Source organism: Anopheles cruzii, chromosome 3, assembly GCF_943734635.1.
Source record: "Anopheles cruzii chromosome 3, idAnoCruzAS_RS32_06, whole genome shotgun sequence".
In the NCBI taxonomy this organism is placed as follows: Eukaryota; Metazoa; Arthropoda; class Insecta; order Diptera; family Culicidae; genus Anopheles; species Anopheles cruzii.
This window is the reverse complement of record NC_069145.1, coordinates 80,975,667-81,002,882: the sequence shown is the minus strand read 5'-3', so window position 1 is coordinate 81,002,882 and position 27,216 is coordinate 80,975,667. Positions and strand designations below refer to the sequence as shown.

Genomic DNA, 27,216 nt, shown 5'->3' with positions numbered 1-27,216 from the left:
ATCAGCATTAAACTATAGTCCTTTCGCAACCCCGGACCCTTCGCCTGGTGTTAGTTTTATTTAATTATCGCTCCACTATCTCTGTGACGCGCCGCGCGAATCAACTGATTAGAGAGTGCCAGATAGTAGCCGGGTGATGACCATCATCAAAAACGGAAACGGAAAAGTTGCCAATGGACGTTAAAAACCCGACTTAATCCCACAGCACACCAGCACCGGCCGGTCATAGGATTCTTTCCCGCGGTCGTCGTCATCAAACGGAACCGCGAAAAGTCCCCCGGGTAGCCGGTGACCTCCCCACGTCCCCCCACGGGTCACAGTTTTCCGACAATTGGTTTAACTTCATGCTAAGCCCCGCCGGTACCGCCGTGGCGCACCCTCTTAATCCGCATTTCGGGTCGTTAGGGGTGCTCCCAGTGTCTCTAATCCAGTCAGAGAGGAATCAGTGAGAAGAGACCCTTCACCGCTGCGGCGGAGGAGGGACCTGCGCCTGTGATGCGGCAGTTCCAGCTGCGGCAGTTGCAGAACAAAACGAACTGCAATCTGTGCCGGAGCGCATCATCGGGATGTGCACCTTCTTCGACTTCGTTCGTTCGCGGGCGCGCTGCAGATGCAATTAACTAGATAAAAAGGTTTCAAACTCGTCCCGGCGCGCGAGGCCTTTTCGCTCCGCTTTCGCCTTCTGCCTTCTTGACATGTTTTATTTTATTTCGTGCCCCGCGTTTCAATGATATCCCTTCTTTTATGCCACACGAACGTTTGCACCTCGTTGACACACTTCGCTCTGCGACGCTGTTTTTGGCCCGCGCGCCCTCGTCGCCACGTTGCTGCACTACCCCTTTCATGATGAATAAATTTAACACAGTCTCGCCAGAACAAACTAGCACTACCGGGAGGCACCGGCGATAGTTAAAAGGAACACTTGTCGGGACGACAGTGCCGGGCCGGAGTTTTCCGGGAAACTCCGAGCGCGCGCGCGACGATCGTTCGAGAGTTGTGTCGATCAAAGGAAAGGGTCTTTTACACACCGTAGCGGAGCTTCGAACGGAACCGCGCCCGGCAAGATGGTGCAAAAATTCCGCACCGCCGCATGTACGGCAACCAGAGAGAACGCAGCAGCAACAGCACCACCACCGGATGTCCAAGGACACGACTGATATTGGCTAGCTTTGCACTTTGTTTCAATACACCCCGCGCGCTGCTATTTGCATACGGGGGCGAGGAAAATGAATAAAATGCAAAAATGTGACGCTCGTCTATCACAGCTTCTATCGCGCGCGCACGGTTCTCTGGGATTGCAACATTCTAACCACCGTGTGTCACTGTGCCGCGGAAGCAAACGAGAACCCCGGCTGCTGGAAAAAAGCATAAATTTCCAATTATCACAAATACATTTGTCCCCGACTGGAGCGCCGGTTTTTTATTCTGGCGAGTTCAATTCATTACAGTTCACGCAATGTTTAACAATTCCGTGAGCATTCCAAGGAGCAGCGGATAACTTCATTGCGCTGATTAAATATACCGCACCTTTTTCCCGGGAACACTCCTCCTCCGCACATACTCTGTCGAGCGGGGTGAATTCGGAACAAAATAATAAATTGATAAAAGCGAACGGGAAAAGTGTACAAGCCCCACGGGGGGCTTCGGAACGCAACTCTCCGTGAGGACGGCGATAGCGCGAAGCAGCAGCAGCGTTGTTCATAATCGAATGTGCAGTGCCACGATAAGGGAGTGCATCGCCGCGACGGCCTTTAAAAAAAATGGGGCGGTTATTGTTAAAATAAACTTGCTGTGCTGTGCACTCACTCTTCCCGATGCGGTGCACTGCGAGCGATGTGTTTTCATCGCTCCTTGGCATCCGGTGTTCCACCGGCACTCGTGACGACAGCGAACGATCATTCATTAAGTTTAAATTAAAATCGCTTCCCAGCTTCCGCTTCCACGAAAGTTGTGAGGGGCTAACACAGCGCAAAAAAAAACAATCCACGACGGACGTGCCCGTGTTCCGAAGATATAGCCTGACGACGCGAAACTTCCTCCAAACGATTTTATCAGCGCCATTTGTTGACGAGATGGCGCCCGCCCGTCGTCGGGAGCATGAAATAACTTTTAGAGCTATCACTCCCGGGGTATCCCGTCCCGTGTCCGTGGACGCGCGCGCGCGATCATCTCAAGGACGCGCTTGTTTGGCGCCGAGCTGTGGATGAGCCTTTGAACGGGCGCGCGCTCTTCACACGGTCATGGAGAAGATCATGGATAATAAATTATACCCGCCCAGCTGTGATTCACGCCACCAGACGGACGCAGACCGGCCACCGGAGCGGGAGATATAAATTAAATGCCGCGCGATGCACCAGAGTGTGTGCGGTGGTGCACCCAAACCCCACAATCGATCGCGGGGATAAGCTTTTCCATCTCACTTCTCCGGGTTCCACTTTATGGGTTTACCCCGGATGCCGTTTGGTGTTATGATATTTCTTCCATTGCGCTTTTTTCTCACGTTCATCAAAAACTCCGGCGCGCAGCTCTCTTCTTCTGGTGGCCAAATAAAGGAGGGCGAAAAACACCACCCCATGGAAATTGAATTTCATCGAAAAGAAAACCTGCCCAACGGGGGGGTGGGTTTGGCGGATGGGAAAACCTCCAAAAACAACCACACCACAGCCCACCAATTGATTTGGCCAGCAGGCAGGCAGGTTGGCAGGAGAAAACGCATGCCGCGCGCGGATACCAAGCGAACCGGAACGGAATTTTTGTGTTCGCCACGCTGCTGCCCACGGTTCACGTACGAGTTTCCGGTTCCGTTTTATCATTGTTTTGTTAAATGGTTTTTATTCATTTGCCCCCCCGGCCCGTTTTTTGGTTTGTGTTCGGTGGCACCACTTTTAATTGTGTTTGTGTGCCCGGCAGGACCTCTCTCTGTCGAGTCGAGCGAGCGGGGAGCAGCTATTAATTTATTTATCATCCGACGGTGTGCTTTTTTTCGTGCCCGCGCTCTCTCCACGCACCACGTTGGTGCATTTTGCTATCCGCTAATGGAAAATGAAGCAACAGAAACACGGTGCAATGCACCAGAAGGGAAGGGCGCTCACACACGTGTTTGAGCCCACCGTTTCCGGTTCCGGCATGCGGGAGGTCCGTGTAGTATGATTTATTCATTACGATCCTTATTTTTAAACAATTCAGGGACCGTGCGTGTGCGTACTTGTATCATTATTTTCGCGCATCAATGGGTACGCCAGCCTCCCGCGGGGAACTCAGCGTGCGTGTGTGTGTGGCACGGGTTTCGTGTGGGTGTTATCTTTAGCGGAATTCAAGACAGTGGCCGAATTTCGGTGCAAACTTTCGACACTCTATGCTGTGAACAATTAGTGCCATATAGTTAAAAGAACAACGGAACCGTTGTAGGTAACAGAATAATAAGCCTTCTCGTTACACCCGTGTGTTATTCTTTGTCGCTTTCTTCTCTCTCCATCTCGGTCAAGCCAACACGAAGCAGCACCCTGCCCCTGGGAGAGAGTCCTTTCTAACGAGACGAACGTACATTTGCATAAAGGCATTATTCTTAGTACCCGTTAGATCATTTCGGTCCAACCACGCTCCATGCATATTGATGATCCGGGTTGTGTATCCGGTTTTTCGAGGAATATTGCACACAGACGTAGCGTATCAAATAACCGAGCGAATTTCAATTAGAATGATAATTTTCTCGTTTCACCACCGATAAAGAAGTTAACCGCAACGCGAGTTCAGTGACAAACAGACAGAGACACCCAACAATCAGACGGGAGAAGAGCACGCGAGAGAGAGGCAGCACCGATAGTAAATTATACATTCGTCAGGTAATCAAAATGGAATTTTCCGAGAGGCCGCTGTTGGGTAAAATGGAAAAACAGGAATTAAAACACCCCCCAGCGACAGGTTGGAAGCATGCATCACCCAACCGAGCGCCACCACATGCCGCTTTGCGAGGAAGAATTTAGTAGTCTTTGTACTTCGCGTACGCGCACCGGCCGGGGTGCCGGGGCAGAAGAATCCATCACGATAAGTTAATTATGGGTAAATAAAATGTACATCAGCAGTGTAATGCATCTGGTGCGCGCGGCGTGCCCTCCAACACGCACCCGGGTCCGAAAAGGGATAACGGCGGGCACAGAGGTTAACTAGGACAGCATGGAAGTCACGCGCGCTGGCTGTCTCTCTTCCACGCGAATGGATTAATTCAATTATTCATCTCCAGCCAATCTGGTGGCCAGTCCATGGCGCCAATGTTACGCATCAACAGACGGTGGGTTTGCGCATTGACGGAAGGAAGCCAGCAATTAAGCGTAAAAATAAATAAGCGCGCTCCCAACTGCTTCACCCGCGAGATGTCGTGCGCTAATTGCTGGTAATTAAAATTATTATCCGGACGCACGTCGATCGATAACCACCACCACCGGAGGAGACATCGGTGACGGCGAACAGAATCGAATGCAACAAATTATGAAACAATCAAACCATCAACCCAAACCAATGTTGTTATCGTTCAGTGATTGCGGGGTGGTGATTTATGATGAATTCCAGCATTGGTGCGCGCACTGTTCCGTAATTCGTAAGCATCATAACCAATTCACATTGAAACGAAGAATAGAGAGTAAAAAAATCATGTAACTGTTACCCGTTAGGATAGCCGGAAGGGAAAACTAGAACGCAGTGTGGGTCATCTAAGGAGAAACATCAAAAAAAGAAACACGTAGAGGAAAGGAATTCATAGGAACAGTTATACTGTTGTAAGGGATAAAAAAAAAACCACTAAACCAAACAAGACTTATCGAGAACTAACTAAGAATTTGTAAAAAAAAACCCACAACACGACACGAACACTAAAATTAATCCAACTAAAGTACGAACTGATGTGTAAAGAGTGGAAAGCGGGCTTGTCGATCAGTGTCCGATCGAGATCGCGCCGTAGAGTGGGTCACTGACGGCAAAGAACCGGAACCCAAGGTGACCACCGCCCCAGGTGTACCCGATCCCCGGGACACGATGATTAAATCGCGAAATAAACCGAATGAAAATTGAAGCAAAATAATAAACCAAACAAAACGTAACCGTACTCGAGTGTAAAACCGTTCCTCTTCCGAACCTGAAATCACTGCCGGGGGGCTAGCCGACATGACAACCCTGTGCCGCAGACCAATCTTCGGTGACCTTCGATTGGGACCTCATTCACAGGCAAATTCACATTCGGTTTCGCGACGTGTCGGGCACAAAATTGCGCACTTGGCCTTGCACTTGAAATCGATCGAACGTGAGAAGAATGAAAGGCACTCCGGGCGTTTTATTTTTGGATCAGTCCCGACGGCGGCATCACACCCGCATCCGGAATCGGACACCCCGGTACGTGGTCCGAATTTTGTAGTTTCGTCCAAAAAAAGCGAACGGCGGCCGCCCAACCGGATGCAAACGTTTCTGCTGGTTTTCACGAATCATGTTTTACTTGCATTTTAATTTGGGTTATGTTCGTTTAGTGCATGCTGCCCGTAGAGGTCATCCCAGGTCCAGATAAAGTTCGGAATATGCTGGTGCTGGTCTCCTACCTCCGCGAATCTCTAGCCTTAGACTGGTGAAATGAAAGATTTGAAGTAAGCGTTTGGAAGAAGGGTTCTGGGTGAGTAAACCATGGGCTGCCATGCGAGGTTATTCTCGCTTTTACTGTAAATGGTCGGAGTGTATTGAAGTTGCGCACCGCCGTACTGTACTAGCGGAGTCGGAGCGACCAGGACGGCAGCGGCCAGGGCCACCAAAACGACGACCTGTTGAGAGGAGTTGCAGAACAGCGTCCAGAATATCGCACCCAGATCCTTGCTGTATTCACTTACGTATTTTACCATTTTGTACAAGGCCGGTCCTTGTTTGTTGCTTCACTGTACGATTACGCACACAAACTGATGCTGAACGGAGAAATGCGCTCGGTTTATATAGCGAACCGATGGCCAACGAAGGGACCGATCAGAATGCAGCTAGAACTTCGATTAAAGATGATTCTCGAGCGGGAAGGGATGTTCAACAACTTGCGCTCCAAACATGTCTTCTAGCTATCACTTCAGGGAGCCAGTTCAATGCTCTTGTCCGTCCATTGCACCCGAAGTAACGCTCCGTCTTCCTATCACACGCGTTTTCTTACTTTGTATTAAGATTAACATCGATGGTTATTAAATTACTTGTAAATGGTGGATCGTGGAGCGATGACCTTGTGTGTGAGCAATCTCCTCGCAACTATACGTTCCTTTCAGGGATCGTGTTCATTTTATCGTATTACATATTACAAACAAAAACATGAAAACTAAGAGCAATCTGAAAACAGAATATTCTTGCAATTTACTGAATGAAGATTAGTTCGAACCAGAACCAGTTGAAACCAGATTAACACAATAATTCATCCAACATCGTCGTTTTGGCAGCCCATAAGCTGCAGAACGTAATGCACTTTGCAAACACGCTGTTAGGTGTTGACCTTTAAAGGCTGTTGGCATTTAAATGCTTCCAGCTTTCAAGCGTAGGGATCGTTTCTTATTCCACATCTGTAACAATTCGATCCAGCGTCGTAAAAAGCTAGTTCTTAAACCAGCTTCGCGCACTTACGTCGGCACAACGGTCCATTGTACCGTTCCGTCCATAGAATGGGCACCTTCAAGTAGCACGCCTAGCTGCCGAGCCCCCGCACAACTGCCACTGAATCGCTGCCGGTCCCAAAACTGGTTCGCCGTGTATTGGATTCAAAACGGTGTGCGGCAGGATACACGTATCTTTGTTGTTTTGCTTCGCTCCTTGTTCGACATGACGCAATGATCTCATGTTCTATTCTAGCCGTACATCCCTCTGGACCATCCGGAAACTCCGGCCTATATAAAGGCGTTGAAATTGAACCAACCTGTATCAGTCAAACGCAAGCCTCGTTCAAGCAAACGCACATTCGCTCCGCAGCAGCAAACCCAACCTTTCAACATGTTCAAATACGTAAGTAACAGCAAGAGATACCTTGCGAAAAGCAATCCCACTAATCTGCTGGCCCGTTTTTCTTCGCAGATCGTCGTCCTGATGGCTCTGATTGCGGTCGCTTTCGCCGCTCCCCAGTTCCTGTACACCCCGTCGGCGTACAGCGCTTACAGCGCTTACTCGGCTCCGGCTGCCACTTTCTACGGATCCAACGGATACATTCCAACTGCCTACTCTGCCTACGGACCCGCAGCCTATTCGGCGTACGCCCCGACCGCTTACGCTTATCTGTAAGTCCCCCGACACTGTTTGAAACCGGATCCCGACACTCGAAACTTTTACGACGAATTTAAATAAATCGCAAACCCAAACCCACTCAATGATTGTCCCGTGTACGAGTTGATGAGCCTTTAACACAGAGTGAAAGGATTCGCGTTTGAAAATATCCGAAGAATTGACTTTGGTTCATCCGTAGGTTTCGCTACGCTGAGCCAGATGGCGTTTGTTCTTACATTCGAATTTGAACTGTTTACCGGCAACGAATTTTACACGAAATTCTCGAAAACCGAAAAGAGCAGAAAACGTATTCCAAGCACGTGGCGCTCTAACGGCCAACTTTGTTTGGTTCATAAACCCCCGCTCGTCGTGCTCTCTCGCGCGGAGAGACATTTGCGAGAAAATGTTGAAACCATTTTCTCTCGCACCGATCGGTTCGATGGCCTCTCCCAGAGCGGCCGGTTACATTACCGCCTGCTGGAAAACGCGCCCCGGCGCCCCGGTTGCGAAGGAAAATGTGGCATTCTAGCTTGCGGCCGACTGTCACTCGGCGCTGAGTTGTGCGGTCGTGAAGAAAAGATTGTTTTGCTACACACGGTCGCCATCGCTTCATCATGTAGGCCACCGTGTGCTGTGGGGGGCTTGTGAAAACTGTGCACGGTGAAACGGCGGCAGTGGCAATCGATTTCGCATATCATATCCGACGACGACGACGACGACGTGTGGTGTTATGCTGGACACTTGTGCCGCGACCGAAGTATGCTAGTGCGCTGTGTCAAAATTCTCGTAGCGGTAGTGCTTAGCCTAACCTTTACCATTAGCCTGTCGAAGCTGGTGCTCTGCGTTTGGAACGGGTGGTTTAACGCGGATGCCGCGGATTACGAAATACTCGCAACCTATCCGGGCGCCGGACGCCCGGGAACATTCGACGGCACGCCGAGGAACCGTCGCCACTCAATCGTGGACGAATGGCTCGACCAGAACCAGCTGGGCAAGTACAAGCAACTCTTCCGTGACCGAGGTGAGTTTTCGTGATCGGGATTCATTTATTATGACGGAAGACGGATTGGTACTGAGGCTCCTCTCCGATGCTTACGATAATTCTTGTTGCCACCAACGTTGAGTCGTGCTCTTCCGTCGATTCCGTGGGATCGCCTTCAGACCGAAATTCGTTACGTGACGATAATGCAATTAGTGCCGGAATCGTTCGATGGTTGGCCTATTCTTCGGATATTCCTCTCGGCATAATGCAAACGGAAGCAGTTCTCGAGTGCCACACCATCACTGGTGGGGGGTCCGCGGGTCTCGGACGTCAACGTTTATGTGCCAGCCGAGCGTGTTTTTGTTACAAGGTGTGTGCTAGTGGCGGGACCTGGCGCTGGTGGTGAGTGTAGACTCGATGTCAGAATCCGCGTTCCCTATTGCGCATGGCACGCCACGCGAGGTTGACAAAGTTTGTTTACAATAATTCACCACCCTCCCCAGTGTGTGTGTGTGTGTACTGACCGAAAATAAGTGCACCAACACGCGGCGGGGCAATTAGCGGACACTGGTCAAGAGCACTCGATCAGATCACAGTCCAGGGCACGCGCCAAACATTTTGGACGGTGTCGTTGCCTTCACCGCGTACCATAAATCTTGGCCCACTTTGCTGCCCGTTATCACTATGACCACACGCACACCGGGACCGGATTTATTTGGGGCAGTAAATAATGGGGTTAAGTAGCGGAACACTTATCCTGGCCAGTCAGGGATTGCTACTTGCAGGGCAACGGACTCCATCTTTAGATTCTATCTGAAAAAATAAGACTAATCTTTGGTTCATAGTAAATACATTTGAAAAAGGATTTTTTGGGAAATTATGCGAATTCGCCAGACGATCGCCAGCTTTGGCACCGACTGTACGCCTGACCCACATGGCGAGCCGAATTCTCACACGACTCTCGCGCGGCATTCCGTAAGCACGCGCGCCGCGTGCTATCCGCCATCAACAACACCCGCTGGTGAGAGTGAGAGGGAGCGAAACTGCAGCTCCTGCTCTCCCTTTTCACACACACACAAACTCTCTCTCGCTCTCTCTCTCTCTCTGCGTGCACTGGCATGCGTTCCTTATTCTCGCCAAGTGCTCCAAAACAAATAGATATCGGACCGCGGCCAGAGTGCGATCCGCGGTCCGGGGCAGCCGCAGCCGCAGCCAGCAAGACCAGAAGCGGATGCTCTCCGGCGAGTCAGTCGTTGTAAGTCGTTCGCCCGATACGGAGCAACCTCCTCCACACACCTTTGGGGCCGATCCAAGCAACCCTTCTCCAGCCCAGTTATCGTTCCACTCACACGGTCCACACTTTTCCGTTACCCTTTGCCCTCATTCCTTCGCCCTTTTCGAACCCCAATTGCACGCCAGTTTGGTCCTCGTCCCCGATCCCGTTCCGACCGCATCCCGCACCCCGAATCCGGTGTCACGCACGCACCCGCACGGTCTAATCGCGTGGTCCTCGTTTCCGTTTGAAACCCAATCCCCACGAGTGTGACAGAGCGAGAGACAACGGGGTCTCTTTCGGGGCGCTTGTGTGTCAAGTGTCAAGATCAAAGGATGTCAGCCGTTGTTCGGTCGGCGGCCAGCCTTCGCTCTCGCCTCTGCCGCAGTCACCTTCGCCGAGGCGCGATGCCGTCGTTATCCTGTGCTGCCCGTTGTTGCTAGTAGTAGCCTGCTGGGTCACCCTGCGGTCAGAGCCCAGGTCACGGTGCCTTCAAAACACTTGCTTACGCTGCCCACAACGCGGTTCCGGCGCGAAAGTGAATGAACCGGAAACGGCAAAACAAACCATTGCGTCGTCCTCGCATCCTTGTCGCGCGCGCGTGACAAATGTCATCGGCCAACCAGAGGCGTGTGAGCCGTAGTGTAAGTGTGTGTAGTGGCCGCAGACGGGCGGGAAAGACACGCACGGTGCGGAGCTCCTTCGGTGGGTGGCCACCGAAAAAGGATACCAAAGCAGTGCGTGTGTGCGTGTGCGTGTGTGTGTGGCTGAGGACTCCGATAACCACCCTCAAGGGCGCTTCGCCATTGGATTGTGTCTCGAGGGCCATTTACCGCATCGGCATCATCATCGTCATCGTTGGCGACCGAATGACGACGAGCTCTTTGTTGATAAATTTCATCTCAGCGCCGCCGTGAGATGGACAACCACCCCATCATCATCATCATCATCATCATCAGTAGCAGCAGCAGCAGAAACACGCGCATAGAAAAACGCTGCAAAACAAACTCTCTCTCTCTCTCTCGCATCCTTTCTCTCTTTCTCTCTGTTGTGACCCCCATTAAATGTGGTGTGTTGTTTGTTGAAAATATTTCCTTTTGTCGCGTTTGCTTCTCACCGCACGCACAACGACACACACAAATATCGACAAAAGCAAAGCGCCTGCTGTGAGATGCTATACTGCCTGCCATACGACTCCTGCGACGGTGCGGCCTGCTGCGATGGAAAGCGAGGAAAATCGGGGAGAAATTTTCATTCAACGCAGCACGCACGAAGCACACGGAATTCGGCCACTCCAAGCCTCTGCAGTGTTTTCGTCGTCGTCGTTGTCGTTGGCGGAGAGCGCGTGTGAGAACAATCGAAGCATGCACGGACGAAGGAACCACAGCACCACGCACACACAAACACAAACAGTGCCAGGAGAGCGCATACGTTCAAAGCAAGCACGTGCAGCAGCGGGAACCGTTGATGCTGCGATTGTTGGGAGCAGCTTCTCTGTGGAGTCCCTTCTAATATTAGTAATCCCCCCCACCCGCCGGTGCAGTCGACTTAGCATCTGCCCACTACACCTAATGCCTATCGAAACACGCGGAGAAATTGATGCCGGTCGCTCGGCCGGCCGAAGAAACAGCTAATGATCCGCGAGACCGTACGCTGCTTGCCGTTGTTTGCTTAACACGCGTCCCTGGTCAGGTCAGGGCGGGGCGGTCTTCCTGTCCTGAACGGCCCCCACCATCGCCGGGTTTGTGATTGATTGTTGGAGGCCGTACACGCGGCTGATCTTTCGAGAACGGCAGCCAACGTCGCACACCATGGTCTGACGACTCATCCGGACGGTCGGCTTTCCGCGTCCGCGCGACAACCCCCGACGTGGGCCCCCCTCCGGCGATAACGAGTCTCAATCTTTGTGCCTGTCCCCGTCGATTTTCGTCGATTAGTGTGCCGTTTGTGTGTTTTACACTTTTCGTTCTGTTTGTTTGCTTTTTGGCCACCAACTTTCGGCGACCAGTTGTCAGTCAAATGGTCCGTGTCTTCACCGTGGGGGCAGTGCTGCGGCGTGTGGAGGGGGCTGAAATTTCCGAACTCATCAGCCAGCGTTCGTTATCATCGTGACAGATCCGACCGGACCGGACCGAAACGGTGGGACCTGCTTTGCGCTTTGGCCGGCGGATGGTTTTCCGAGCAGATCCTGATCGACGGTCGGCCAACGTTTCGCTGATCAAGAATTTAACTCGAGGGTGGCCAAACTCGTATCGAGTTTACATTGTTTTCGCTCTTCGTTCTGCGAACGATTTGCGCCCTACGAAGGCCATCCTTCCCGGCGGCTAATGAACGCTGGCGGCTATTTCCACCACATTAGCTCGGCCTCTTCGCGGCTCATTAACCCGAGGGCGGTCGAGTCATGACCCCCTCCGCGGGGGACTTCCGCCAGAGCGTGGGACGCATGTCTCGAAGTACTTTAAGCGTGATCGGTGGCCACCCTTAATGATCGCCATAAATCAATGATCATAAAACAACACTCCGCCAGGGGTCCTTACACGTGTTGGTCGTTGGATAATCCAGCTACTGCCGGTACTGGTGCCGCGGTGAATGCATAATATTTTGAAACGGTGCCAAACTCAACACCAGTGCCGTCCATTGTCCACATTGTAGTCCTCAATCCTTCGATCCAATTCGGAGACCCGTTCAAACTCTTTTCTCAATCGTTTTCCCTTAGTTCAAAACACTCCAACACTTTATACGCTGTCAATTGTTCAAACACCAAACGTCTTAGACGTCGTCAGGAAACAATAGTGTTCAAACCAAACCTTGATGCTCTTATGCCAGTGATTTGAAGAAAAAAAATACAACAAGTGAAGTACATACGACCGCCGGTTGCGGCTCTTACTGCAAATAAACCGGTGCAAATAGCTCTAGCTTCTGATTCCGGGACCGGGCCAAGTAAATAGACCGCCCGGCGCCAAGGTATACTAATTTGTCTGCCGACGTCTGCCTGCACCAAGGGACTAGAGTAGAGGTGTAGTGTGTGTAGGGTGGTTTGTGCAACGGAAAACTGTTGGACAATGTCAAGACGTTGCCAGGCCGCCAATCGCCACCAACACCAGCGCCACCAGACCAGCCACCGCTTCCGGTCGACGGTGTTGCAATCGAAAGCTTTAACAAACAGTGCATTCTTGCCGGAGCAATAGTAGACAGGCGGGAGATAGCGCACGCAGCAAACCGGTGCTCCGGACATTTTTACAGTTTAGCGGTGTGATAAGTCAAACACGCAACAGTTAAACCGTCGATACGCACAATGTGGGCTCCGGAAGCAGAAATCAACTCCATTGCCTTCACCACAATGCGCCACTCGGTGTCAGCTTCGTCCGGTAGGTACTGCACTGCATCCGCGATCTACTTCCTTAGGCCAACCACATTCAGCAGCATTCCTTAATTCGTTTCCTTCAATCAATCACACGGAATGAATTGCTGACTAGTGAGTCACTCTCATTAAATCGCCACCACACGCCGAACGCGCCGGGCAACAACATATAAACATTATGTAAACAATTATCAAAGCGATTGGCTCGCGATTATGAATCGCGCGCACCGAGGGACGACGGATTGTTTATTTACCGACGGAGCGGAAATTTATTTCTATTTACCGATTCGGGCCCAGCTCGGTGTGTATCGTATCATCTCGTTGGGGTCCCTCGCGTTTTGGGACCCTCTTTTTTATCACTCTCTCTCTCTCTGTCGCCCCCTACCACGGGTGTGACACGAAGGACCGTGTGTGAACGAAAATAACCGCCGGAAAATCCAGAGACTCTGTACACTTGATTTATGGCCAGTAACTACTGGTGATGCCCCGGCATTCCGGTATTAATTGAAAGCTAGAAAACAGGCTGATGGCCCCACCTGGGTTGCTCAACAAATTGCGATCCTGTGCTCCTGTTTTACATGTCCGGCTGTTGGTCGCTCCTTCGCCAATATCGTCACCAAAAGTTGGGCCCACGGGCTGCTCTTTTCGCGAGGGCACGCCTCGGAGCCTAGTGTCGCTAGTGGCCAAAGAGGCACAGTTTCGATGCGCCACGCCAACGCTAAACAGTGTGCGGTGCGGTGCGGTGGACATGGAAGGATAATTGAAACCTGAAAAACCAGTCCCATGTTTCTTTCCGTTCCGTTCCGGGCCGAACCAGCCGAGCAGCATGATAAAACTGGTCGTCCGTCGTCCTGCTAGTCCCCGCGCTGGTGTCCCGTTTTTTTAGGTCGCCCGCACGATGAACGGGGTTTGCCTTCCATTGGCCAACACCAAAAGGGTGGCGGTGGCCGTGTGCCGGACGTAACGTATGCATGATAAGCACACTGACGGACACTAATTCTCTTTTTGCTACCAACCTGCCTGCGACCACCAGGGGAGTGTCGCATGGAAAAATGGTGGAAAAACATAAATTCATTTGATTAAAAGACTTGCCCGGGCTTAGGGCTTTATGTGTAGGTAACGTTATCTACGAATAGTTGATCCACAGCCTGACCTCGGGCATATTGGGAGTGCCGTTTAAAACACTACGGTTCTTTATTTAATCCGATAATTTAACACATGTTCGAGCTGCTCGTAGAATACCAAATCCCAACCATTTGTATCATAAACAAAAAGCTAAAACGAAACGTTAAATGGCGATTACGCCGCAGCCCAGCAAATGGGCCATAAATCATTGCGCCATTGCGCTGCACTTCACCTTCAAATGTTGGCTGCAAAGCAGAGCTCCGTGACCGTTCCAGACGGTAGAAAAGCTTTGGCTTGGGCACAGCCCCGACCGACCGGGGATGGGCTTGAGAGTTCCGCAGAAAGTTCTCCGTCAAACGGGAGATGTACCGCAGACCAATTGAATGCATAAGTCGAGCTTCAAAACGTGATTTAGCATAATGGGGCCGGCGGCCAAAACTTTCCGTATGCACCTGAGGGGGATAAGCTTCGACTTATAGGCTTTTTGGGACGGTCCATTCCACCCTTCTTCGGGGGGTGGTCGTCAATTTTCGAAGTTCAATGCCGGCAAATCGGCAATTCGGAATCTGGTGTGTCAGCAGCGGTGGAACATCCGCAAACTACCACACGGTGGCCTTCAGGAGCAGCTGCTGCGGCAGTCCGTCGTGCCTTCTCGAAGGATATCAGACTTTGGTCTCAGACTTTGTGGCGCATTTTGCTTCCGACCGACCTATTATCATCGCGCTCGCCCCGTTCGCCGTAAATGGATTATGCTCACGGAATGATTGCTTCCCCACACGAGCGAGCGTGTGGCCTTCGTGTCCGTGGTGGCCGCGGTTTTTTCTTCTTCGACCCAGCAAAAGAAGTGCTGCTATTTCGGAAGGCTCTTTTTCAAATTTTTATCTTCACGCTCCTGGCATGAAGTAAACTAGTGGCCACCAAAGCCGTCGTTACGTTACTGTAAGGGAGCCATTTTGTAAAGGCCATAGGTCGCCCTGGCCCACGCAAGGTTCCGTGTTCCGGTTCCGCGGTCCGGTGCCTATTGTAGTGTCCACCCTTGTATCGAGTAGTAACTCCGATGCCGTGAATGTCACTCAGGCTTGTATCTATTAATTATTCACCACGCACGCCACGGAACCATGCCGTGTAAAGTTTTGCCTTCCGTAGTTCAAAGGACCAAGGCGCTTTAGAAACATTATTCTTTTCAGTCCATTGTTAGTTTTACTCGCTTGTTTTGCTGCAACCCGTATTCACCATGAAAAGTGGACAAAATTGTGCCATGTCCTGTAGGATGCGGTACATTAAACAGGGCTTGTAACGTAATGTAACCTCACATTGTTCCCGCGAGATGCTTATAAATGATTCCCGGCATCACACCGCGGGCTTCGACGGGCCAGCATCGGGCCGGCATTAATGATGCAGATGGTTTTAATAAAGATCCTGATGGGGGTACACGGCGGTGGGCCACACTGTGGCGCGTCAACAAGCCAGAGAATCACACAAATTTCATCACTCACCAGGCGCCTCCACCGAAGCGAGGCGAGGGTCTGTGGTTGATGAATAATCAAAATTCGCACCTCCTCCGTGGCAGGTACGCCGAGGCACGGTGGCGCACAAAAAGAGGTGCGAAAAGGCTTGTTGATGAAATTAACTTTGTTTACCTTCACGCGAACCACCTAATCGCATTCCGAAAATTTAAGCGCTCCGACGCCGAAAGGGTCGGCAAGGAAAACGGAGAGCTCAACAAGTCTGGGTCCGTTACAGCGGAGGCCGAGTAGAAATTGTTCGTCTTTCCGAAAGCATTAAACTCTCTTTTTGTGGCCAAAGCGAGTGGCTCAAGACGAACGATGGGGCAAACGGAACGCCACACGCAAGGATCACCGTCGTGGCGTTTTATTCGTTTCGACACGGGACCCATTGTCGCGGGCAAAACTTTAATGATTTGCATCCGCCACTAGGCGCGGGGCAAAGTGTCGAAGGTCGAGGCCACCGGGCCACACACACCGCCCCGAAACGTCCGCAAGACATCGGCCGTCCGGAATGGTGAAATGGAAGCTCGACTTACGTGACCCACGTCACGGACTGCCGATGGAACTCTGCAGGAAGTGAATTATTCAAATTACTGTAATTGGGGGAAACATACGAATGCCTGGCTGACAGCACACACACACGGGGGAAATGGAGGAAAATTTACGACTTTCCCTAAGGGCCACACTAGAAGGAACACACGGGCACGGGCAGATCGTTTCGAACGCCATTAGGCGAGAATGGCCGCGCTATTAGATACTGTTAGCACACTCGAAATGAACTCGCCTCTAATCGGGGCCCTTTCAAAAAGAAATTAATTTTTATTCAGTTCCTCACGCGACACGGACGCAGGACATTTTTCTTATCGAACTAATTTAAAAGGTCAAACCCAAACCATTGTCCCACCCGGCGACATCAAGAGCCCGCCTTTGTGTTTAGTATCCTTCCCTCCGGAGGCGCATCGATACGCGGTTTCATCATTTTCAGCGCCAGGCCGGTCTCATCCATCCGCGTCCAAGCCGTCTAGCCCCGGTGGCGTCGGGTGGCGCTTTTTACGACGTTCGTTCGCTTGCGTCCGCAAAAACGCAAAACCTCACCAAATCACGGGCCAGTGGGCCGACGGATGTCCAAACTATTCGATTTATATGCGTTAGATAAGAGACAAGGGCGCCGAGCGCCGAAAGACAAAAGGCGACTCCAGCTGCCGGAAGGCGGCGTATACATATTCACGAAGCTCCCACGGAATGGTTTCCCTGAAAGGCTTTCTTCTTTATGGTTCGCTGGTGGCGACGCAGGCTATTCTCTCTTTCTCTCGAGCCAAGTCGCGTCTTATGTAAATGCCAAAGAAGCCCGCAATTAATTAAGTATCGAGCACACCATCGCCATTGAGCTGACTTTTACTGTTCCGAAACGATGAGGCAATTCAATTCCCTTGGGTTTGTGGAGTAAGTCACCATGTTGATATTCATTGTGAAATTGGGATCTATCCCCAAAAAGGACAGTCCACTGGTTGAAATGACTCGCCTCCTGCTACTCCTGCTATCTGGCTCACTTTGGTGATCTCTCTCGACCTTTCTCGATGATCACTCCTTCGCAAGTACTGTTTGCACCGTTTTCAAGTTCGACAGATCCCTCGGGAAACATTGCCCCCACACATGCACTGCTGTGGCCATAAAATATCGGGAATTCGCTTGTAACTCGTAAAATCTTTCGCTATTCTTCTATCTCGATGTAATACATCTACGTTTACATTTGTTCCAATTTTCTAAACGCTCCGAAAAGTTTATTTTAAGAATAGACAAATTCTTCGTTTCGGCTCCTATCTCTACTCCGTCGACTCTAAACAGTGTCCACGGAGTGGCCTTTTGAGTTTAGTGAATAACCAGAAGTCACATCGTGCCAAGTCAGGAAAATGCGGTCTAGTTTGCGTCGAAATGATCACGAAATGATCAAGAAAATATGATGCCAAAACATCACGAGGAAGTTGAACGAAGAATTGAGTCTCCACAAATCCGCTCTTTAACCACGACAATCATAGAGAACGGTTTCCCTTTTGTTTTTGGTCGCGGTAGCATTACCTGCTGATCGTAGCCAATTTATTGTCTATTGAATAAACCGAGCACTGAGCAGTGTCTGAACGTGTTGTCTCCCAGGATCATGGATCACTGACAGGCCGTCTGTCTAAACCACTGCAACCAGGTTCTACACCGCTGTCACCGTAAACATGGTTCGGCACCGTTAGCTCCGCAAAATATTCCACAACATGTTATGTGCCACGAGAAATAAGATCCAAGATGTTAGACATAAAATTGCTTCTGAGTGATAGGCGAAACCCCGTCATGTTTATTGGTGTTGCTTGGCTCCATATGGCTCCGAATTGTCAACAAATTCCCCCCTCCGGAAGCACCCGTTCAAGGGCAAGGGCAACTGAGTCATGCCACAAACTTGTGTGCCTGAAAATAGCTAAAGTACCGTAGCTGATGATCGCGGCAAGCTAATGATCGAACAATCGAACACAAAACTATGACAGACGTGTCGTTTGGAAATTGTCCGGTGGATTCCTGTGTCATCTTTCGAGCTTACTTTCTCAGGAAGCGATCGCAGTTCCTACAGATAACGGTAGCTAACGGCTGTGGCCAGTGGGCTAATATTGAGTGTACTATATTTAAGTTGCCACGGTCCGTCACCTGCGCTCACACGCTCCAACATTGACGCCGCGGAAAAGTGTCACCGTTATCTACGCCGTGCGTTGATGACGAAACAAACTTATCTCGGAGCCCGGAACATCAGCTGATTCGCTCGGTGCTGCTGGATGATAAGCAGAAATAGAACGACACGTCTGAAGGCGGAACCGTGTACTCGATACTGCGTTGGCCTTAGGCTATTTTCCGCCTTGGCCTTCGAACGCCCGGACGCGTGTGTTCCTGCCCGGTCCACAAAGGGAACAATCACCGACGATAAGAGTGGATGTAGGTGGATCGAATCGACCCGGCCACACTGCAGTAGTCCGGAGACCGGACCCCAAAATCCGTAGAGTCCGTGTGGCACGGAACTCCTACGCCTCTGATGGCCGTTTTGGCAGTCAACCAAAAGATCCTTACCTCCGCAGTGTGTGCTTGTCGGTGGTTAGATTAGAGGCCGAGCAGCAAAACGGGGCATCGACAGGAATTGGTAAAATATTCAACATCCAGCGCATCGCCGGTCCGTGTCGGGCCGGCTGAAGCGTTGAAGTCCGGAGGGTGGTGGTGAATGTTTCATAAACATTTTGAAACCACGCCAAAAGCGCACGCCCGTGTCCCAATCGACACCACCAATCACCGATGCGTCGTCGTTGCCAGAGGCTCGCTTTAAAAAAGGCGCCTCTGCGGCCTCTTACGGTCTTTACCGGGACCAGGAGCCCGTCTGCGATTGAGGCTGTAAACATTTCCCGCAATGGTTGCCAAAATGGATTATGCAATTGTTTTGAAGGTCGAAGGCCGTGGCCCTGGTTCCGTGGGGCGCGCAAATTACATCACCATACTCCCATTCAATCGGGGCTTCGGAAATGCGCGAATAAAAACACAGGGCATTTATTATGGCATCTCGAGCTGGCACCTCGCATTTTATGGCACCTCGAGCTGGGCCTCGAGCACCGATTGCGCAATTATGGCGCGAATCCTTAAGCCAATAACGCAAGCGAAGAGATAAATATGGCACCGGGGGGGCGGCCAGGGCTGATGCCGCTTCCGGTCCGCGCTAATCCGGACGGATATTAGTCACAGCCGAGGAGGCTTACTGCGCTGTGGACTGTCCTAAGGCTTCGAACGCAAAGTGAATGAGTTTTTCAGCACCAAAGCGACCCTTGTGCGGGACCACCGACAGTTTCGGAAGTTTTCCATTCGCTCGCAAAGTTTGTCCAACAACCTTCAACTTTCGGTACGCGCTATATCGACTAAATGTGGGCCACGGTGTTTTATTCGACCCCGAGCTGCCTGCGGTTCGGCGCCGTCGCCAGCCTTAATCCCCTTTCGGCACGCGGCGCGTTGTTTAGCGTCCGTGCACGCTGAGAAATGTTGGGAAATTCAGTTCTTTACGAGACACTTGTTGTTGAGGGCCCTGAGCCATAGCTCTGGCCCAGGACGGAGCCTTCCAAGGAGCGGCTCGTTCATAAATCGATGTGGGCCCATTACTGACGATGCCTCATCCACGCCACGAAGCCATCGCTAAGGTTGCGTTGCGTGACAAATGTGCATACAGGTGTGTTTCAGGTGGTGGCTCCCGAACGGAAGATTATCTACGGGCCTAGGGCGGCCGGGTCGCAAAGAACGACGGACGCCGCGACGGAAGGACGATCCATTACATCAGGGGTCCATTATTGGCTCCGTTTCAAATCGGCGCGGCATCGGCCATCCATTTCCCCGGCGGAGGTCAAACTTTTTCCGCAAAAACAAACGAACCCAGAATGGAAGACACTCGGCCACTGTTTAATTTCCGTCTCTCAAGAGGCGTAATCCTAAACCGGCGTTAAAAGTCTGGCCATTTGGCTCGACGAATTTCTAATATCACATTTCCAGTCTGCCCGGACTGCACGCAGTCCGACACGTTCGTCGGTGCTCCGGGCGTACGGCTGTAAACTATTACTGGTTCCATCGGCACGCAAAACACGGCCACGGGTTCGTTCGTGTGCGCTACTTCCTGCGGCTGACCTTACCGCCCACCGGTGCACACAAACACACAACGAAAGTTTCACCATAAAATAGGAAGATTTAATTAAACTTTGGACGGCAACGGCAGCGCAATCGGCACCGGATCCTTTGACGTGGGATCCCAGGGAGCTGGCTTTAATGTGCTTGTCGATTCCAACGTCGTCCGCCGCGCCCCTCCCGGTGGCCCCGTCGTAATAAAGCGATCTTTTTATGTCCGTTCGGTTCGAATCGCGAGATGAACACCCGTCGTTGGGCGTTGGAGACATTTTTCATTCATATCGGTCGATAAAATGACAAACGACGGCACTCGATGGAGGGCGTATTGGGACCATCGCTCCTTACCATCAATCTTGCGCGTATCGCGCGGTCCGTACTGCCGATGGTCCATGAATATTGCAGAACGTTCTGGTCGCTCGTTGGGTTCTCTGCTGTGGTTTGTGGGCCCCCCCGTCATCATCAGTAAACATTATGATGGGTAAATAAAGAGCGCGCGGGCCCATCCTCAATCGTTGGCCCCCTCGGGGGAGTCCTCAGCATAAATGATAACCTTCCTCTACCGTCCGTCCACGTCCGGAGCGTATTCCGACCATTAGCAAACCGCAACAACAGCAAAACCAACCGATCGATTGAATCGCCCAATCGAAGGGCGGCAGACAAGGTCCGTGCTGGGCCACTCTTTTGAAACGGCGGGCTTTAAGCAGTCTTTGGGAAGGGATTACTACATTAACACGTGTGGCCCCCATCAGCTTCTGATGTGGAGCCGACAAAGGCCGACCGACAGCTGGCGCCGGCTGGCCACACCTTACCGTGGCCGTGCTATTTCAATTCATATTCAAAATTTAATGTACCCCCAAAACGTGTCCATTTCCCTACGTGGGGCGAGAGGGTATAAACAATAACTCAATTCGCCGCACAGCGCTCAGGGCGAACCTTCAGAAAACTATTCGCCGCGCTAGCGGGCCACCGCGCCATCGGCGTCCCGTCATTACTGTCCGGGCCCGTGGGGTGTGCAATGTGTGCGCGGCAATAAAAATAAAATTAAATTTTACTCACCAACCGACTGGATGGCCGGTCGGCCGGCCGGCGGGTCGGGTGCAGGGTATGCACCGCGCGCGAGGAAACGGCTTCATTTGTGTAAATTAAATTTCGTAATACCCATAAAACGTGCCGCTCGTGTGTGCATCGGCTACACGGAGGTGTTCTGTGGTGTGTTCGGACATACTTCCGGGCCCGCAAGCTGAAAGTGCATCAAATGGCGCAGTGGCCGCGTGTGGATCGATAACACTTTTGACCAGATCCTAATTGGACGTCACCGATATTCCCGTTTCTCCGCTCAGGTATCTCTACGCTGTCCAGCTGTAGGGATCCAGAGCGCCTACCGGAGCTGCCACCGGGCGATGAACAGCGTCTTCAGCGAGCTGCCTTGAATCTACAACAGAAACTTATTCTTCGCGAGTGGCTTAAGGAGCACCGACTGCAGCATCACTACTCGAGGTGAGGACACAAACCAGGCACATGGCGTAGGTTCCAGCAACTCACTTCATTTCCATCTCGCAGGTTGGTGGCCATCGAGGTGACGACACTCGAGGATGTGTACTGGCTGGAGGATTCGCGGGCGAGCCAGATCCTGGGCAAGGACTGGCCGGTGTGGTCCGGCGCGCGCCAGAAGCTGCCCACTTCCAAGCCGAACCTGGAGGCCTTAAAAGCGGACCTGTGGTCGACGGTGGTCAAGTCGAGCCAGCACCAGGATGCGTGGACCTGGGGCGGCATGCTGGTGGTGTCGGTGTCCGTGGCCGGGCTGGTCACGCTGGCCGCCATGACGCAGCCGTCGCTGGCGCCCGAAGCGCGCCACTCGCTGCTGCAGTACGTCACCGGGAAGTATCTGCTGCCGGCCAACTGCAAGGTGCACTGGGACTGGCAGGACCCGGCCCGGGTCGGCGGCACCATGTGCTTCACGGTGCGGTTCCACCAGCGCAACGGCCAGGCCTACCCCATCTGTGATACGGATCAGTTCTTCGTCGAGGTCACCGAGGGTACCCGGAAGATCGTCACGATCAGCGAGCTCGGTTCGCCGACCGATCCGAACAACGCGAACATCGCCAAGGTCAAGTTCACGGTGCGCACCGCCGGCCAGTACAAGATCTCGGTGCTGATCGGGTCCAGCCACATCGCGGGCAGCCCCTTCGTGAAGACTTTCGTGCCGGGGCCGATGGATGCACGTCGATCGCGCCTTATCCGGCCCGCCAGCACGGTCGTTTGCTGTGCCGGAGCGCCGACCTTCCTGCACATCGAACCCCGTGACGAGCACGGTAATTCGTGCCAGTTCGACGCGGACTCCGAGCCGATCCGAGGCTACAGTATCGACATCTTCGATCTGTTCGGTCACCAGAGTGACAAGTTTGCCAGTGCGGTAACGTTCGCGTACGACAAGGTTAACGCGCGCATCAGCCTGTCGGCCCTGTTCCCCGAGCCGGTGTGTCTGCGGGCGGTCGTGACGTACGAGCGGATCCCGATCCCGAACGGGGACTTTGACATAATCGTCCTGAGCAGCAGCGACAACACGCTTGTGCACCAGAAAATTGCCTCGCGCAAGCACAACATCTGCTACGAGGCCAAACTGTTCAGCATCTACGGCCAGCAGCGGTGGACCAAGCCGCGGAAGGTGCTCTGCTACGTCGGCCCGAAGCAGGTCACCATCAAGGAGATGATACTCAAGATCATTCCGAAACGCATCGCCACCTTTCGCCTATGCCCTTCGACCAAAGTAAGGGCCCGACATTGGGATCCCGGAGCGATCGCCGATTTCACCGCCCCATTTCTGTCCCACTTGCAGTTCCACTTTCTACCACCATCCACCATCCAGATGAACAACAGCCACGGGGCGATCTTCATCATCGACGACGGGTGCCAGCCGAAGATCGAACTGGCTTCGAAGGAACGCAACGTGATCGCGGCCACGTTCACGCACTTCCTGCTGAAGAACATCGGCGGCTCGGAGACGTTCAAGGACAAGCAAGATTTCTTCTACCACGAAGTGCGACTTGTACGCGACCCTACGCCGGGCAGACCATCGGTGCTTATCGGTCGGTGTTTTCTCCTCTCTATCGCTCTCTACGTTTCCTCCGCAGGTCCGCAAGTTCCATTCCAACTACTACCACGAGAAGCTGTCGCTGAAGGTGCAGCGGGACAAGATCCTCGAGTCGAGCATGAAGGCCACGAAGAACTTTTCCGTCTCCGACTGGTGTGGCAACTTTGAGGTCACGTTTCAGGGCGAGCAAGGTACCCGCGGACGGGTCGGTGCTGTGGCGTGGTGCGCGTCGTGTCTAACTCGCTCCTCTTTCCGCAGGCATCGATTGGGGTGGGCTGCGGCGCGAGTGGTTCGAGTTGGTGTGCAGTGCCCTGTTCGACCCCCGTGGTGGTCTTTTCTGTACATTCCACGACAAGCGCCAGGCCCTGGTGCACCCGAACCCGAACCGGCCGGCCCATCTGAAGCTGAAGCACTTTGAGTTCGCGGGCAAGGTGGTCGGCAAGTGCCTGTACGAGTCGGCCCTCGGCGGCACGTACCGGCAACTGGTGCGGGCGCGCTTTTCACGCTCCTTCCTCGCGCAGCTGATCGGGCTGCGGGTCCACTACAAGTACTTCGAGCAGGACGATCCCGATCTGTACCTGTCGAAGATCAAGTACATCCTCGAGACGGACCTCGACACCAGCGACAACTTGGAACTGTACTTCGTGGAGGAAATGTACGACCAGAGTGGCCAACTGCAGAAAACGATCGAGCTGATACCGAACGGGTGCCGGGTGCGGGTCACGAATGCGACCAAAAACCAGTACCTCGACGCGCTCGCCCAGCAACGTTTGTGCAACAATGTGCGCGAGGAAATCGACAGCTTCCTCAAGGGCCTGAATGGCATCATTCCCGATAATCTGCTGAGTATATTCGATGAAAATGAACTGGAGGTAAGTGCGTCGCTGCTCGTTGTCCTGGCGGTAGAACCGGTACTAATCTGCGTTGATGGTTTTGCCTTCCAGTTACTGCTATGCGGAACGGGCGAGTATTCGATTGCCGACTTCCGGGCGAATCACATCGTCAACGGAGGTTCGGCCGAGTTTCGCCGGGTGCTCGGCTGGTTCTGGGCAGCCGTAGGTAACTTTTCGCAAACGGAAATGGCTCGGCTGCTTCAGTTCACTACCGGTTGCTCGCAGTTGCCTCCGGGTGGATTCCAGGTGAGACCAATCGAGCGTGGATTGAAGCACCGCTCTACTAACTCTACGCTCTCTGTGTCGTTCCAGGAATTGAACCCAAGATTTCAAATCACCGCAGCCCCTACGTTTGGAAACCTGCCTACGGCACACACCTGGTACGACCCGGGAGACCGGAGACCGATCGAATGACGAAAAGTGACCCCGTTTTTCCGTTTTTCCAGCTTCAATCAGCTGTGCCTGCCGGACTACGAAAGCTACGAGCACTTCGAAAAGGCGCTCATGTTTGCCATCAGCGAAGGCACCGAAGGTTTTGGCATGGTTTGAGCCGCCCGCCCGTCTGATTTGGTCACCGATCCCTTTTCACCGATTCCAGCATTGGAAATGGCAACAACTGTTACGGCCTTCTCTCCGGTGCCAAATATCTCGGATACCCTAAGAAGCACTCTACACATTCCTCCTTCGAGAGCTCTTTTTAACTCTCTATCTCTCTTTCTCTCCATCTATCTCTATTTCTACTCATTCTCTTGACCTAACTACTATCTTTTCTTTGCCGTTCCGTGTCAGTGCCAAATTCTGCTCCGAAGCAACACAAACCAGTAGAAACTGCGGAAACTTGGGCTCGTACAGTATTGTAGTGCGCGGGCTGCGGATGCGGAGACTAACGAGAAGAACATTTAGAATCTCTTGGAACGACAGTTTTAGCCATTCGATGCCTAGTGCACGGGTTCTTAACCGCGGTATGCGCTTCCAGTAGTGTCTCGATGCAGCTGCTTGCACCTTGTGTATCCGTTCGATGCTTTACCTAGCCACTAGCCGCCCCTCTAGTGTCGGGCGAGTGCGTTGTTACCGGCAGCAGTCACCATATCCACTCGCAATGTAGCGGACCCATTGACGAATATCATTCCACAATTTGTGTCACTCAAATTTTAACTACCCCATCGATCGATTGATCTTCCCGGGCCGCAGCAGCAGCAGGAAAGGCTCATTAAACTCATCCACGGCGACGCAACAGTTCAGAATTTAGCAACATAAAACCACACCGACGACCGAATTAAAAGCGAACGCGATGATTCTGTGATACTGGGCAGGCGAAATAAAACGGACATCCTCACTAAGCCACACATCTTCTGGTACCAAGAGAAACCTAGAATTACAGCGTAGGGACCGACCAGTGTGGAAAAGATGAGACACACCTTCTCTCAAATTGTTTTAATTTACTCGTAAGGTGTACCCGTTTAGTAACAAACATAATCATTAAGCCGATCCGCTTTTTTGCACCAATCTCGTTTAGCGATTTAGTAACCCTAGCGGGCTACTTCGATGGTTAGATTTTGAAAATCGGAAACGTCGGTTTCTAGTAGGCTGCGTTATACGCAGGTTGAATCGATGCTGCCCCACAACTCTACAAACTAGCAAAAAACAGATCAACTTACAGCATGATTGGTGGAGTTTCAATGACTTCAGATTGTGTCAGGAAGAGGACGGTTTAGTCAGCTTTAAAACAGCTCTATTGCTTTCATTCGAGTTCTAAATTTAGATGCTAACTAGTTTAAGTGCATTAACTTCTTAAATTGAAGAATACATAGGGCCTACTAGGATTTGAGAACCGCAGCAACACCCGTTTTTGAACAAACCATGCTGGGGCTGCGTTGCGATTTCGTAACATTCGGAACAGCGTAAAATACAAACCGAATTGAAGTTAGGTGAGTTTAGGAATGGCAGCGTTTTAGGTTTTTTGTAGTCCACTTGACAAAGCATCGAGCCGTGCGTTGGGATCGGTGTGGTCGGGCCTTTCTGGTGTTGGAGGAACGCATTGACGCTCGTTCGACTAGGTGTTTGATGTAAACTTAGATTGTCGAGAAGCAATATGTAGCACTTTGTCCTACGGACGGACCGACGAGAAGCTGTCGATACGAGTGAAAGCTGTAAGCGGCAGCTGCGAGCGCCAACAAGCATTAGACAAAAGCAATCTCTTACGGCACGAGGCAAACGTATAACCAACAACAACTTTGTGAAGCCGAATAGCAAGTTGTAGTGTCGAAGGAACAGTCATGAAATAAATATTAGTGCAAATAATCGAACGGATTAAACTCGACCGTGCGTTTTGGTGGTTCCACTTTCGCTGTGTTCTCTTGTTTACCAAACTGGCACAAAGCAAACTGTTTCTAACGGATTCTTTGATTTTTGTTCGATTTGAACGGACGGAAATATTTAAAACGTTTGTGCGAATGTGAAGCATTTCGTTGGTTCTCCGAACGTCCTGTAGAGAGCGCTAGACGCGTAAAGCGTTTCGGTGGCTTTCGAGCGAGCTTTCGATTGTTTAAATTGACGGTTTGACGGTGAACACTTTTCCAGATCGCCATGATTCCAGAGAACATTTCTCTTTTTCTCTTGCATACAGACGGCCATCATGGTCATCTTGTTCAGCAAATTGGAATCCAAAAATATTTCGAATTTTGCATATTTTTCAATTCAAGTCGATGTCCGTAAAAGTGAGTGAATATGTCCGTAAAGATAAAGCGAGAAGAATTCTCTTGTTATTAATCTCTTTTATTAAAGATCATAACATCATTTGTGGAAAAAAAATTACATGTAGTGGAAATTTGCCATTCAAACTGCCCGACCAGTCAAAATGACTGGTGTGGTATATCTAGTGTTAATCAAAACACATGCAAAGAAAACAAAACCGTTGAAAAAAGTCCATAGATTCTTCCTAAAAACAAATATGTCCGTCATTAGAATACAATTTCCCACTGTGCCGATGGTTAGTAGCTGTCAGAAAAAGAAAAACAAACGTCAAATGTTTATAAATCCTTGTTCA

At 51.6% G+C, this 27,216-nt stretch overlaps 1 protein-coding gene across 2 annotated transcripts; it reads left to right on the top strand.

Annotated features, from left to right (window-relative positions):
- The first annotated feature begins 8,016 nt into the window (after nucleotides 1-8,016).
- On the top strand, nucleotides 8,017-24,780 carry LOC128272184 (apoptosis-resistant E3 ubiquitin protein ligase 1). 2 transcript variants are annotated; one of them, XM_053009938.1, is made up of 9 exons: nucleotides 8,017-8,278; nucleotides 21,527-21,683; nucleotides 21,747-22,953; nucleotides 23,023-23,223; nucleotides 23,318-23,468; nucleotides 23,536-24,149; nucleotides 24,222-24,416; nucleotides 24,483-24,550; nucleotides 24,617-24,780. In XM_053009938.1, the coding sequence occupies exons 1-9, from the start codon at nucleotides 8,017-8,019 to the stop codon at nucleotides 24,717-24,719; spliced, it is 2,958 nt and encodes a 985-aa protein (XP_052865898.1). In that variant the 3' UTR covers nucleotides 24,720-24,780. The 2 variants fall into 2 exon arrangements, with proteins under 2 accessions (XP_052865898.1, XP_052865899.1); XM_053009939.1 differs by lacking the exon at nucleotides 8,017-8,278 and adding an exon at nucleotides 12,808-12,880.
- Nucleotides 24,781-27,216: the final 2,436 nt, after the last annotated feature.